Source organism: Carassius carassius, chromosome 8 (assembly GCF_963082965.1).
Source record: "Carassius carassius chromosome 8, fCarCar2.1, whole genome shotgun sequence".
Classification (NCBI taxonomy): domain Eukaryota; kingdom Metazoa; phylum Chordata; class Actinopteri; order Cypriniformes; family Cyprinidae; genus Carassius; species Carassius carassius.
This window is the reverse complement of record NC_081762.1, coordinates 25,343,696-25,358,916: the sequence shown is the minus strand read 5'-3', so window position 1 is coordinate 25,358,916 and position 15,221 is coordinate 25,343,696. Positions and strand designations below refer to the sequence as shown.

Genomic DNA, 15,221 nt, shown 5'->3' with positions numbered 1-15,221 from the left:
AGTTCAAGGTTAAATGACTGATCCTAAAACTGGACTGAAGACCTTCACATTTCCTCCAGTGAGAGGAGACGTCATTCACAGCAGCTGCCCGACAACCACAGGACCTCAAAGAGACACAAGCGCATATTAAACAGCAACTCCAGCACATGTGCTGCTAACACCTGACATCTGGCATCGTCTGCAGTCAATAAGATGCTTTCTTCAAAACCCAGTTGAATTCTCTCCAAAAACACCAAATACCCTCAGATGGAGGACATAGTTTTGAGTATAAAATAAAATCGGTGCACTTATGTGCAGAAAGTCTGCAGATGTGGGAGGTGAAGCATTAGAGTGCATCAATCAGACTGTACAAGAGCAGATCTCAGGTATGAAGCACTAACGCCACCTGCTGTTCATGTACTGCAACAAAAACCAAGAGTGCGCTTTCAGTGAAAACATGTGTCCATTAACTCTGTTAGTAGACCCTCATGAGACATTGCAATCATCAGTAGTGCAGCAGCCAAAGCCATGCGACACTCTTCAGAGTGTTAAAGGGTTAAATCATAAAGGCATCAAGAAGAATGCAGCAGTACAATATAGCACAACATGCAGCAGTATGAAATATTACTCAATTACTGATTTGGCAACCAGTTAAATGAGCTGTTAGAAGCATGAAAACTGAATTACTTCATACACAAACTGATATCAATTTAACTGATATCTATTTGCATGCAACACTGGAATTTCAGCATCCAAATCAACAGAATACATGCAAAACTGCATCTATCACTAATGAAACATGCATTTGTAGTTCATTCTTATACTTTAATGTCTGTTTTAGATACATGCAAGTGAAACTTCAGGGTTAATAGAGAGTTATGGAGTCAAAACAGGGCCACATATACATATAATTCTTAAAAAATAATTGAAGTTTTGCAAAAGAAAATACAATTTCTGCAAATGAAAATGAAAGTATTGAGAAAAAATAAATGCAAAATTGCAAATTGCAAATTGCAAACAAAAATAAAGAATTGCAAAAGTAAATGAAATGATTGTATTCGTTAGGGTTTTGCGATACATAATATCCTTGCCCATATCTACTAATTTATTAGTAAAAAAAAAAAAACACTATCACAAGCTAAAACTTGACTGAGATGCAAAATAAAAGCAGAGTTGCAAATACTTTGTATTTAAAATATTTATTGTAAAATCATTGCTTTTTATCGTTTCATTTATATTTTGTGATTCTTCATTTTTGTTTGCAAAACTTCTTTTCATCTTGCAATATTGCATTTTCTTTTGCAATTCTTTATTATTGTTTGCAAAAAAGCATTTTTTTCCCCAATACTTTCATTTTCTTTTGCAATACTTCAATTCTTCTGCAATTATATATGGCCCTGTTTTGACTCCATAGAGAGTGGTGAACTAATGACATGATTAGAGGAGTATGTTCTGTACAGGTCATACTGGGAGGAAATGAGCACGGTGGATGATGGATGAAAAAACAAATCTATAATATCAGACTGTTTTGAGGGGAACACATCAGTACATACCCAGAAAAAGCCTCTTAGGAACTTTGATTTCTTCATCCTTACTGTCTGGTGCTTCAGACAAATAAGACAAATAAACAAAAAATAAGAACAGGGAGATTGCATCGCTCCATCTTCACGAGGACACAAAAAGCCCTGAAGGGATGAAACTCATGAAAACATGTCCAAGTAATATTTCACCCTAAAAGCAGCTGTTAAGGAACTATTTTTCATAAAGAAAAAGAAACATATTTTTAGTACCATTATAATTTGTGACATTTCATTTTCAAGATCATAAGTTTAATTTTTCTTAAGCAAAACATTCTGTAATTTTTAATCAATTTTTTTTTTCAAATATGCTATGCAAATATGTCGAAAGGTAGGAATCATTAAGATTGTTTTCGAAAGAAGCCACGGTTTGCACAAAAATATTTAGCAAAACAGTTTTCAACTGTGATAATAATGTTTCTTGGACCATGTGACACTGAAGACTGGAGTAATGATGCTGAAAATTCAGCTTGGCATCACAGAAATAAATTACATTTTGAAACATATTCAAAAAGAGCACAGTCATTTTAAATTGTAATTATATTTCACAATATTACTGTGTTAACTTATTTATTTATTTATTTTTATCAAATAAATACAGCCTTGGCAACTACGAAAGACTTCTGTTCTGTCAAAAGTTATACATGATGGTCATTAATTTTTATGTGTAGCAAATGGGTTTGTTCAAAGCGAGATCATGGGAACCTTAAAGTGCCACTATTATGGATTTTTTAAAGTATAAGACAACTGTCAACCCATAAAGACACACTTGGGTACGACTTTACACTAATAGATAAAAACTGATTCAACAGGATGTCCTCTGCAAACAGAAGAACGAGAGACTATTAGCTCTAACAAATGTGTTTCTAAATAAGCACATTCTTCATTCAGCAGTATGTATACTTAGAAACACTAGATTGAAGCATTACTTCCTATATACTGCATCACATATTATTCTTAAAAATAAGTACAATACATGCAAAGTTCAGTGCTCATGCTCAGTTTGAGAGAACAAACTCATCTTTTGTTAACTTTGTATCACACCCCAACTATAAATAAAGCTGAGACTGATGTTCACCAAGCAGCCAGCCGTTCAAAGTTCATCCACTTCAGAGGCCCTTCTTGTCTGATAATCACACGAGACACGCTCAAAGAAAGACCCTGACCATGTGACTGTATCATGTACTGGAATTCAATAGCTCAGTTCAAACTCAACTGGACCGAGGCTGTAAAGAGTCATGAAGTTTGGCACCTGTGAAGGAGCGGCGTTTGGTGTTGAGTTCAGAGGTCAAGCGGACGCTGGTGCACAGGTTCAGCATGATTAACATCGTGATGATCATGATTATACTCTGCCAGAGCAGCGGAGTCTCAAAGAAACGTCCAAACCTGACAGAATCAGAACAACACACACATATATACTGCTCAGAGAAAAGCACCAAATACTGTAATATTCATACATCTTTTAACCAGTTAAATTTACTTTAATTGTTTTTGTTAGGGATTATATATTTCTCTGTTTCTCTTGCCTTGTTCTGTTTCATTTACAGTAGCCAAGGGGTAAGCTACAAGTATTTTTATTCATTTATGCATATCAGTAAGTTTGTACCAAACATTAGTGAAACTGGTAAGACTTTTGTACATATAAATGTTTGTTATAAATGAACGAGGTGTTTTTAAAAATGTCCATTTGTCACCAATCTTTGAAATGTATATACTTAATACAAATGTGAAAACAGAAATATTTAAATATCTTTCAATATTTGATTAAATATCTTGCAGATATATTTCAGACCTTAAGTATAGAAAAGTTTCAGATATTTTAAAAAATAATAATAAAAATGAAGTGGCTAGATGGGAGAATGGCTCAAAGTTATATTCGTTTATTACAGAAAATAATATATAAAATTAGTGCTGTCAAATGATTAATCGTGATTATTTGAATCCAAAATAAATGTTTTTGTGTACATAATATATGTGATGTATGTGATATTATGATCTATATATAAACACACACAAGCATTTATATACATGTAATTGTTTTCAAAATATATGCTGTATGTGTGTATTTATTTATATATGCATAATAACTATACACAGACATATAGTATGTAAACATAAACTTTTATTTTGAATTGAATAATCCAGACTAATAATGTTACAGCCCTAAAATACTCTATATAATAATCTAAATATTACTTACATGTATGCATATGTCCATGTGTGTATTTATACATAGACAAAAGTTAAATATACACAACACACACATATATATGATGTAAACAAAAACTTTTATTTCAGATGTGATTAACTGATTTGACAGCACTTGGATACACATTATAGTGGATTATAGACAGATCAGTGGATTACGTGCCATGTGTTTGTATGGTTTCCTCATATAACTACAGCCTATGGTCTTGTTGTGTCTCCAGACACGAAGGATGAGATATAATAACTCACCTAAAGAGTATTCTCAGTATGTTGGCCACCAGCAGCACCAGACACACATATGTGGAGAACCCCTCAGCATTCTGGGTCCTGCGGATGTCCCTGTACTGAGGGATGTATGGCACCACCCCTCCAAATATGATGGTAACAGATGCGATCCAAGACACCGCTTGATGAGCAACATTCATGATCTGATCCATAACCACTTCATCCATCTCTGAGAGATGCAGCTGCTGTCTCTTACAATTAAAATCAACTCAATACAATGACTAGCCCAGTAATGCAACAACACCTAAATCACATTACTATTTTGTTATACTATCCTTGACGATTACTGGATATATATTATTCTAAACAGCGGAAGTAAATATACTTTCATTATCCCAGGCAACATCCACTGATTCATTATATAGTGATTCCCCTTTCCAGCAAAGAAATACTTGCTAAATCGATGGGAACGGATCCTCGGCGTGGGTCCGTGTTACAGAGACACACAGAGTGCTGTAAAACATTTTAAAGCCACTGTGATCCTCTCTGCTACTGCTACAGCTGGCTAAAAGCTCATAACAGTACTTCCGTGTTGCATACGTCACATCACGCTCATTACATATTCATGAGACGCGCGGTCCTATCACCAGTCGAGTTTCCTGACGCGCGTTTGAGAGCAAACTAAAGATAGCCTACAAGTATTAATCTTCAATTAAACCCATCATTTCTGAATGTGAGGATTATATTTAACACCACATGTTAGACTCAGACATGACTCAGACTTGATCTAATAACTGTTTTGGACATGTGAAGGAATATTTGTGTTTGATCGCTTCGAAATCCAAATGTAATGTATGAAGGTATATTAACCCCAAATAGATTTGCGTATCAACTCCATGTTACATAATTCATATATTCAATATTAGCAGCACTGTGTGATTCAAAAATATGTAACGGTTACCCATCAGTGTTCTAGATATTACACAAATATATTTTCTGATAGCCTACTAAAAGGGTTAAATGTAGACATGGGTGCCTTTGATACAAAAGAGGACGTTTTATAGCGTATAAACAATGAATCGGAGAGAAAAGTTGAAAAGTTATAGAATCCTTTTATTCTGAAATATTCATATATTCGAAGCACACGTCTGTGGTTTTAGTCCACATAACGTTGCCTAGAGCTGAAACTATCAACTAACCCAACATTAACCAGCTCAAACAAACAAACAAACCTCATGGCAGGGTCCGAGTCAAAAGCTTTCAAAAACTTGACACAAATGGAAAATGTTTATGCTAATGTTTAAATCTGACAGTTCTTATAGACTGTAATAACTGCATTTGCGGATATTGTTTTAAAGTTTGACAAATCTGCTCATTTCATTTTTCTTCAAACTGATGGAGACGACGATGCAACAACTTCAGAGCAGGTTTCAGCACTTATCTGACCAAATCATCTCCAAAAATATCTTTTCAGATGCATAATCTTTTTTTTTTATAGAAGCAGCATGATATGTTTAGATTAAAGTTTGTTTACTGTCATAGCTCTAGCATAAATGTATTTGAATTGCTACTATAATGACACAATACAATGACAATATCGCACACTTTTGAGTAAACACCATGCTATTCTTTTCGGTGAACCATGTAAATAATCTATAAAAATCATTTAGTACTGTAAATTTGCTCACTTGCTCTTATATCGTGGTGTCGCCACAGCACTTGCTATGAGAAATGTGTACTTTTATTCAGCAAAATTAATCAAAAGCAACAGTAAAGAGGTTTAAAATGTAGGTCTATCATGGTTTCCATGAAAATATTGAGCAGCACATCTGTTTTAATTATAATAAATGTTTCTTGGGCAGCAGGTTAGAATGATTTCTGAAGGATCATGTGACACTAATGATGCTGAAAATACAGCTTTGATCATAGGAATAAAATCACATTTTAAAATATATTACAATAGAAAATGGTTCTTTGAAATTGTAAAAATATTTCACAATATTAATGTTTTTACTGTATTATTTTTTTCATCAAATAATTGCAGCCAAAACCTTTAAAATCATACCTACCCATCACTTTTGAACAGTATACTGTACATGAAGTCATTCAAAAACATTATTAACATTAGTGTATCAGGTTTATATTGTATAAATGCATTTAGTTTTATGTATCCTCAAGGGTCCTGAGTCTGTTAGGAGTCTCGTACACCACAGATATAAAACAGGCAGTCATTTTCACATTCTCTGGACTCCTTGTTACTATGCATACTTCATTCTGTGTGAAAATATTTATTACAGGGATGTAAAACTCAGTTGCTGGAGGGCCACAGTCCTGCAGAGTTCAGCTTCAACCCTAATAAAACAAAACCTGATCCAGATAATCAAGTGCTTCGGGATTATTTGAAAACCACAGGTATGTGTGTTGAAACAGGGTTGGATCTAAACTCTACCACCATCCTGCAGACTTCAGGTCCAGTTCCTGAACATCGTTACTAGCCGGTTCAGCTGAAATCTGCAGGACGGTAGCTCTCCAGAAGCAGGTTTGGAGACCCCCTGTGCTACACAAAGAACTCAGGGTTTTCCTTAACGCCTGAACTGGACGAGATGGGAACACACAGAGAAGAACATCGCTGATCTCTTGACACAAGCAGGAGCTTAGGAGCATTGTAAATCAAAGCAAGTGCAATGGATTTATTTTAGCCAGTCTCTCAATTCAAGTTTGGTCACTAACTGGAGACGCTTTAAACAATAAATAATAATTTTTACATTTCTGTTTTTCTGCAGAGTGGCTTTGAAGAGAGAACAAGCTGGCCAAAGCACTGAGCAGATATATTGGAGAAGCTTGAGATCAACAGAATATTTTTTTATATATATATGCATGAATTATTCAGTGCCTTGTTTTCTGTTTGATTTAGGTTTGTATATATGATGTGGATCTTGTACCTAATGCAATAAATGAACTTGTTTAGTCTCTCGTGTTAAATCTTTTCCAAACAAAAATGGAAAAGTATACCTCTTGCTGACATTTACAATGATCGTTGAAAGCGGTCATAAAACTAAAGGCCAAAAAACTGAATTGATCCATTTTAAATACTTGCAAAGGACTCAGCAATGCATAACTGAACTTAAGGGAATTCTTATTAACTTTTCATGATTTTGTAATATTTTGCACTTAGCACTCATATAGTATCCTGTGCTTTTTCCTTAAAAAGGGGTCTTTTCAAAATGAACTATTATGCAACACTATCGCCATGGTGCAAAATTAACTGATGCTGGCAGGCATTAAATGTACCTTTGTATGTTATTTACAGTATTTATTTAATTTGATGGAACTGTAGTTATAGTTTTTCATATATGAAAAATTATATATGAATTTTATTTTATATTAATATATTAAAAAACAGGTAGTAGTTGCAATGTAATCTGGATTACACAATCAGATTCCCCCCAAAAATAAAGTACGCCTTGTAATTAGATTATATCATGTTTTAAAATGCTCATAATCAGATTACAGTTACTTTTTTATGGATTACATGATTTTGTATTATTCACACAGTGGCAGTAAATAATTTTTTTTTTCCTTTTAAATTTTCCTTTCTAAATAAACTACCTGCTAGTAATCGTGTACAACATTTGACCACATTGGCAATTTTTTTTTACTATTTGACATTTTTATATTACTTTTCATTATATTACTTGAAATATTTTAAAGATTTTCATCAACACCGTTCTGTTTTTTCACGAACCCCAATTTGAGAAACCTTGCTGTAAAGTAATGTTTTAAGCATTTCATGACATTGATACCAAAGAATGAAACATAGTTTCTCTCTCTCTTTTTCTTTACAGAATATGGTACACGACAATCCCATTTAATTTTATTTGATAAATGAGTTAGGTCTAAAAGTAATCAAAAACTACATAACTAAATATGTGTAATCCAGATTATGTTACTAACTGCAATTTTCGTCATGCAATAAGTAATGGACTGGATTTGTAACTATCTACCCAGCACTGTTGCTATATCTTTAGCCAGCAGCTGGCAGCATTGCTTCTCTCTTCTCACAGCAGGAAATAATCAGTGTAATTAAATAAACGGAACTGATTCAGAGACAGGTCTTCAGCCAGACTATCACTGACATTGAGATGATTACATCCTCTGAAAGCTGAATACATAAGCTTGTTAGGAAATGCAAGTATTTGGCTGAGATACAACTATTTGAAAACTGGAATCTGATGGTGCAACAATAAAATAAAATAAAATAAAATCTAAATATTGATAAAATCGCTTTTAAACTTGTCAAAATAAAGTCCTTAGCTATTCATATTACTAATAAAAAATGTGATATATTTACGTTATTAAATTTACTTAATATATTCATGGAACATTATCTTTCCTTAATAATATTCTTATGATTTCCGATATAAAAGGAAAAAGAGACGGTAATGGGCCTTTAAAATGTGCAAGTGCGAAACAGCCTCCTAGATACTGTATCTTTTTATTCTAGAATATTTAATTTTTTTATGTACATTCTTTTATGTAATAGTATTTACTGAAACATTCTTCTTTTTGTCAATGCCTTGTTTCTTGTTTTGTGATTATTTTGTGAACGTAAAAATAAAGCTGTCAAGCTTTCCGATACTTGTTGGCAAGCAGCAACAAGCAGATGTATTGTCCGATATATAATGCCAGGACAAACTTCTCGCGTTTGAATCGTAAAAAATTACCCCTCGTGTGGCTTGCATGAAATATCGCGAGATTTGTGCGGACGTTATTAACCAAAGATACGCCTCCGCCGTAGCCCCAGTGGTTGTCAAGGGAGACTACGCAAGAAATGTGACGTACGGCTGTGGGCCGGACCGTGAGTTGGAGAAAGGGAATGTCGATCGGCGACAGATCGGTTACAGAGGCGGCCGGCAGAATGGGTGAGTATTTAGTCTCCGTCGCTTTGTTAAACTCGCGGTTGGTTAAACTCTTCTGTTAGCAGATTTATTGCTTTGTTTGTGCGGTGTGTTTTGAATCCGCGTGCGTTGTTGCGCGCGGCAGATGCGTTTCCTGAACGTGTTAATAGATCAGCTCGAGCTAACGTTACTGTTTCAGCCTAGTCTTCACTCTGTATGTCATTATCACACAAATTACTGTCTCTTTTCTAGTCTAAGTATTTTATTTTAATGGATATGCTTACAAAACCTTACTGTGGGGTGGTACAATGAATGTATCAGACCGTAACGCCATATTACTCAATCATTGTGCTGTGCTATTTTCATTGTAACGTTACTTGTATATAAGAATGCCATAATGAACAAAATATGGCATTACCACAATATTTTGTCCGTGAAAACACCGGTAGGATGGGCTTGAGCAGTGAATGCAGTACTGTGGCCAGACAGAGAAACACCTCCTTGTGTCTGTCACTCTCAGCTCTGGAGAAATATTCAAATGTGTGTGTTGCAGTAGATCAGGCGCCTTCCTGCAGAGTTTACACAGCACTAATTAAACACACACACACACACACACACACACACAGATCTAGTATATAGCCTATAGACGACTGTGCAGAACAATGGATTAGGTACATAGATGGATAGATAGATGGATAGATGGATAGATAGAGCGATAGATGGACAGATAGAGAGATAGATAGATAGATGGATAGATAGAGAGATAGATAGCGGGATAGATAGGTAGGTAGAGGGATAGGTAGATAGCGAGATGGATGGATAGGTAGATAGATAGATAGATAGATAGAGGGATGGATAGATAGATAGAGGGATGGATAGATAGATAGAGGGATGGATAGATAGATAGAGGGATGGATAGATAGATAGAGGGATAGATAGAGAGAGAGGGATAGATAGATAGAGAGATGGATGGATAGAGGGATCGATAGATAGAGGGATGGATGGATAGATAGCGGGATAGATAGAGGGATGGATGGATAGATAGCGGGATAGATAGATGGATAGGTAGGTAGAGGGATAGAGGGATTGATAGATAGAGGGATAGATAGATAGATAGAGAGATGGATGGATGGATGGATAGATAGATAGAGAGATATATATATAGATGGATAGATAGAGAGATTGATGGATGGATAGATGGATAGATAGAGAGATATATAGATAGAGAGATAGATAGAGAGATGGATGGATGGATAGATAGAGAGGAAGAGAAAACATCAAACAGAGCGGAAGCACATTTCCCGAATTTGACTATAGAACTAGATTTACTAGCATGGATAATTTCTTCATCAAATGACTATTGATGTGTGCTTACAAAGCACAAAGAGTCCATTTTGATTCATACAGACTTCATCATAAAGTTCATATTTAAGATGTTGCATGTAGATTAGCTGATTCTACCTTTACTTTTAAGCAGCATAACATATCATATGAAGCCTACTAAAGAAATTTGTCCTATAGCAACACACAGCATGATCATCTGTGAGTGAGATCTCTGGTGTGGCTGAAGAATTCATCCTTCATTTATTCTCATGATGTTTGGATCACATGGCTATTGCTTGAATCCTGTCCATTCGCATGTGACCGTGTGTTTTTTCCATGGGTAGTCCTGATGCTTCATAAAACAGAAATACAGTTGAACTTGATCCTGACTTCTGTGGATTTTATCCTACATCGAAAGGGAAGAAATCAGGATTACATGAAAACAGCGCGGATTCGCCTCTTTGGTGTGGACGTGAATCCATTTTGGTCCTGGATGCAGATGTGATAGTGACTTTCCAGCCCTTGAGTGGGATATTAAGTGAATAGTTTACAGCTGAGATCTTGAGAGAGAATGTGTCTGAACTGTGGGTGGTCAGAATAGCCTTTTTATGGGGCGTATTGTCTGACTGCTTTCATTGAGTGTGTGATGATAAAACCACACCGAGACGGCATGCTTTGCTCACATGCTGTTGCGATGAGCCGACAAGATCCTAGTACCACAATATGATTTCCATGATACGGAAAATGAAGATGGAATCACAAAATCCAGTCAATACAATGGAATTTACTATATAATAAACGATATCATCCAATTTGGATATAAATCAAAAGTGCAATATGGACTAGTGTGAATCAAGCGCAGTATACTGAAGCACGCGTGACGCTCATGGTTTCAGTGTCTGCCCGTCTCATGAATATATACACGCACATAAACTTCATCTCCAGAGCATTACACCATTTCCTTTGAGAAAACTATCGTCAGAGAAAACCTGTCAAAATAAAAGTTTGCTTTACTTTAAGAAATTATGACAGAAATCTATCACTAGTGTACTCTAGTATGTATTTCTCAAAACAGTAGTCAAATAAAATAAAAAATAATGAAGAAATAGAATTTATGTAGACATAAAAAAAGAAATGTCATTATTTTTGTTTAATTAAAATTTAAATAAAATTTATGCATTTAGCAGACGCTTTTATCCAAAGCGACTTACAGTCCATTCAAACTATCAATTTTTACCTATCATGTGTTCCCGGGGAATCGAACCCCCAACCTTGTACTTGATAGCGCAATGCTCTACCAATTGAGCTACAGGAACACTTTAGCAGCACTTTACTAAAAATTAATAGCCTAGTTTAATTTTCATTTTAATTATCAAAGATTAATTAAATTGTTACAAAAATTCAGTTTATTAGACATGATTTGTGATTATTAAAACTAGTGGTCGACCGATATATCGGCCGATATTCGGCATAGGCCAATATGTTTTTCTGCTTTGCCTGTGCGTTCGAGAATTTTATTTTGACAGGGCTGAAAAAGGCATTGCCTGAGCTACCAGTGTTTATGTTCTTCCTATTGTTCGCTGTTTTCATAACAGTTCTGTCTAATACAGATAGAAGTCTGACTAATAATCAGATAGAACGGTTAAACCAAGGAATTACTGTATACAAAAAGTATTATAACGATTGCTTTTATATTATTAGTAATAGAAAAGCAAGCATTATAATACTTTCTTGTTTGTCATCAGCATTAAGCAAATACACATTTATAATTTTAACAAATCTTTGAATGGCTAATAAACATTTAATTTCACATTTAAAAACACAGCGAACATCATATGTATTTGAATGACAAAAACCTATGCTGCGCTGCGGCCGCGCGACACTGTTTCAGACAGACCCTTTACAATGTTGCACTTCTAAGCAGCGACTGCGAGGCGTGGTGAGGGTAAACACAGAAGTGCTCTGGTGTTACGTTATAACGCCTGTTTCACACATACTCCGTCTGCAGTGCGTATTGTGTATTTTTTTTACCCACCCATGTTAACAGATTCCAGCGTTCATACTGCACGAGGTTGTGGTCCGTCAGTGCATTCCAGGAGCGGTGCTCTGCAGCAGTGCAGCGATTGTTAACGTACTGAGTCTATTTTTGCTGTGCTGCACGCGCTGAATTAAAGTGAAAGCGCATTGTTCACGGGAAAAATGAACATGGATTGACACGGAAATACAGTCATTTCACAATAAATGTATACTAATTAAAGCTGTTTCACACGCAACACATGGGTTTTTGGCTAGGTTTAAAACAAGAAAAAGTGCACTTTTAGATAAACAAGGAAAACAATATATATATTCAATTTTATGGAGGCAGAAAAACAAAGATCATTAAGACCTGTGGGATTGCTTGTCTGTGGTGTTTTAATTTTAAATATTTTAACAAGAAAAGTAGGCTAATTATTGTGTTTAAATGTTCTGCCGCTTGCTTGAGCAGCTTATTATACAAACCTAGAAGTAAAATGCATGAATAATGCGTTGTTTATATTTATTGAGTTTAAACTAATGTCTATAACTATGAAAGATTGTTACTGTTCTGTGATAAAAGACTCACAATGCTGAAAATATATACAGGGGTGCACATAAGTGGCCCGCAGGTCCGCATGCGCGACCAAAATAAAAAATGTGTTATATAAATATGTTCTGACAGTGGATTTGCGTACCGACATGGTTGACAGCTGTTAATACACAATTACCATTTTAGATCACAAACTGTACTATATAAGTTTTATTTTCAACCTGAAAGCATTCATCTAGGCTATGTCATGCCATTTTCAAAACACAATGCAAAACTGTGACATTCATCCACTGACGCTCTTTAATCAGTAGCAGTGTTGCTGCCTTTTATTTTTAATAATATTATCACACACTATTATTTAGTTTATTTACTATTATTTTATGTAAAAAAAAACAAAAACTAAATAATATTATACCTATTACTAATTCATTTTTTATAGTTATATTTAATGGGTCACGCTATATGCAGTGTGAGGACCAAACCAAATCTCCAGGTTCTCTTATGAGAACCAGGCTGAAAAAATTATGTGCACCCCTGTGTGTGTGTGGGTGGGTGGGTGTGTGTATATATATAATTTATTTTATTTATTTTTATTTTTGTGACATGATATGAAATCAAAATAATGAACAAATGTTGTGTTTGTGGACTAAACAGACGCGGATCAGTAGCGGACTGCAAACACATCCTGTGTGAAAGAACAGAGTCTGTGCTGCGGACTGCATATGCACTGCAGGCGGAGTATGTGTGAATCAGGCATTACAGGGAAGATGCATGCTGCAGAACTAGTAGAACATGACACTGAAGAACTTGTGCCAAAAAGAGGAACCATTTTATGCAAGTGCTGTCCGACTAAAAGCACGTCTTGGAATATCAGCCAGCAGAAAATGCATTGTACACCTGATTATGCATGAAAAAAAAAAAAAAAAGTCATAAACTGGGAAACCGGCATAATTTTGAAAAAAAAAAACGTGATATAAATTTTTGTTAAAACTGCCCAGCACTACGTTTTTGCCATATTATACAGACAGTTGTGTTACTACAAAATGTCAAGAAACCGTTTTCTCTATCTCCACTATCCAACGAAGCCACACATCAGCTGTTTTGCAATTTTTGCGCATTGGCTGTGAAAGTACTGACATAATCATATAGCCATCATCATCCCGATTTAAATCCTAAATAGCAAACATGTTTGATAATAATCAGAGCTGCCCAGATAATCCGTACCGAACATCGAGACAGATCAAGGTGTTCGACAAGATGTTTGCTCTGATTTTCGGAGGGGGAAATCGGGGCTAAATCGGGCTAAAAATCCTGTAGTGTGAGTCGGGCTTTAGTTGTATCCAGCTGTGAGATCTTGTGAAGTGTGTATTTTTATATATTATATTTATTTTACACATTTCATTTTTAATCCATTGTCAAATGATTTCAAATTTCTTAAATATTAATTAAAAAAAAAAATATCGGATATCAGCCCTCCGCTATCCAAGATATCGGCATCAGGTGTCAAAAAACCAATATCGGCCGACCACTAATTAAAGCTTAATTAAATCATTAACATGGAACACAGAATAATTTGAAAGAAAATAAATAAGTATAAAGTAGGGCTGGGCGCTATATCTAACGATGATAACGATGATCACGCGCATCTAGTCAGTAAATCTGGTTCGTGATTAGCGCTAAATAGTAAAAAGTTTCTACCCTGGTATTCAGTTTTTTGTTGTTGTTTTTTTGTACTCATCAAAATACAATGGTTTAGGGTCATTATCCCTTTTGTATGAATAATTTTTTATGCGTCTATATGATTTGTGCAGCTTGCAGTTCATTTTGGACTCTGTTAGCACTTGCGAGTCAGTCATATCCTGTGAAGTACTAGTCGAATATGTCTTGTCAGAAATGTGTATGGCTGTATCTCATTTACTCCTCGTCATTGCTTTGCCTTTCTGTCTGTCTGTCTTTATGCTTGGGTTCAGGCTACCACATCTCTTCCGGCAGTTAAGCCACATACAAAAACATGTCACTGTTTCAGGACTGCAGCCACTCTCTCGCTCTCATCTTCCCTTTAGATCTCTACAAGGTTATGGTTTTGGTGTCATCGAAAAGGGATAGTTAACCCAAAAACGAAAGTTCTGTCATCATTTACTCACTCTCCTGATGTTTCAAACCTGTTACCTTTATCTGTTCTGTGGAATGAACAAGAAGGAGTCCAAGCTGCTTGACACACAATGAAACTAGATTAAGCTTTCACATTAATGGCCATATACTGAATGAAGGCATCTATCTATCCCATAATAACCCACAGCAGTGACCCAGAATATGACCTTGAGATGCAATCATTTATATAATATCATATGTTCGGTGAAAAAAGCCCTGGCATGTTATTTTTGCTGTTGTGAATCATCGTGGACTATATCTGTCAATGCCTCACCACAGGGAAATGTAGCTTTT

The 15,221-nt window shown here is 35.3% G+C and overlaps 2 protein-coding genes across 5 annotated transcripts in view; one reads left to right on the top strand and one right to left on the bottom strand.

Moving 5' to 3' along the window:
• LOC132145631 (solute carrier family 66 member 2-like) overlaps positions 1-4,481 on the bottom strand; it is a 43,910-nt gene extending 39,429 nt beyond the window's left edge. Inside the window, exons 1-2 of the mRNA XM_059556774.1 lie at positions 4,014-4,481; positions 2,809-2,942 (exon numbers count right to left, since the gene is read on the bottom strand). Coding sequence (XP_059412757.1) covers positions 2,809-2,942; positions 4,014-4,216 — 337 coding nt within the window. The 5' untranslated portion in view covers positions 4,217-4,481. The remainder of the gene's footprint in view (positions 1-2,808; positions 2,943-4,013) is intronic.
• The window catches only part of septin7a (septin 7a), a 318,106-nt gene that overhangs the window by 257,167 nt on the left and 45,718 nt on the right, over positions 1-15,221 (top strand). The window contains exon 1 of one of the 4 annotated variants that reach the window (XM_059556784.1): positions 8,828-8,922. The exons of 2 other annotated variants lie outside the window; for them this stretch is intronic. In XM_059556784.1, the coding sequence (XP_059412767.1) occupies positions 8,866-8,922 (57 nt within the window). In that variant the 5' untranslated portion in view covers positions 8,828-8,865. Of the gene's footprint in view, positions 1-8,827; positions 8,923-15,221 lie in introns of those variants that run through there. One more of the 4 variants, XM_059556785.1, reaches the window with a different exon arrangement.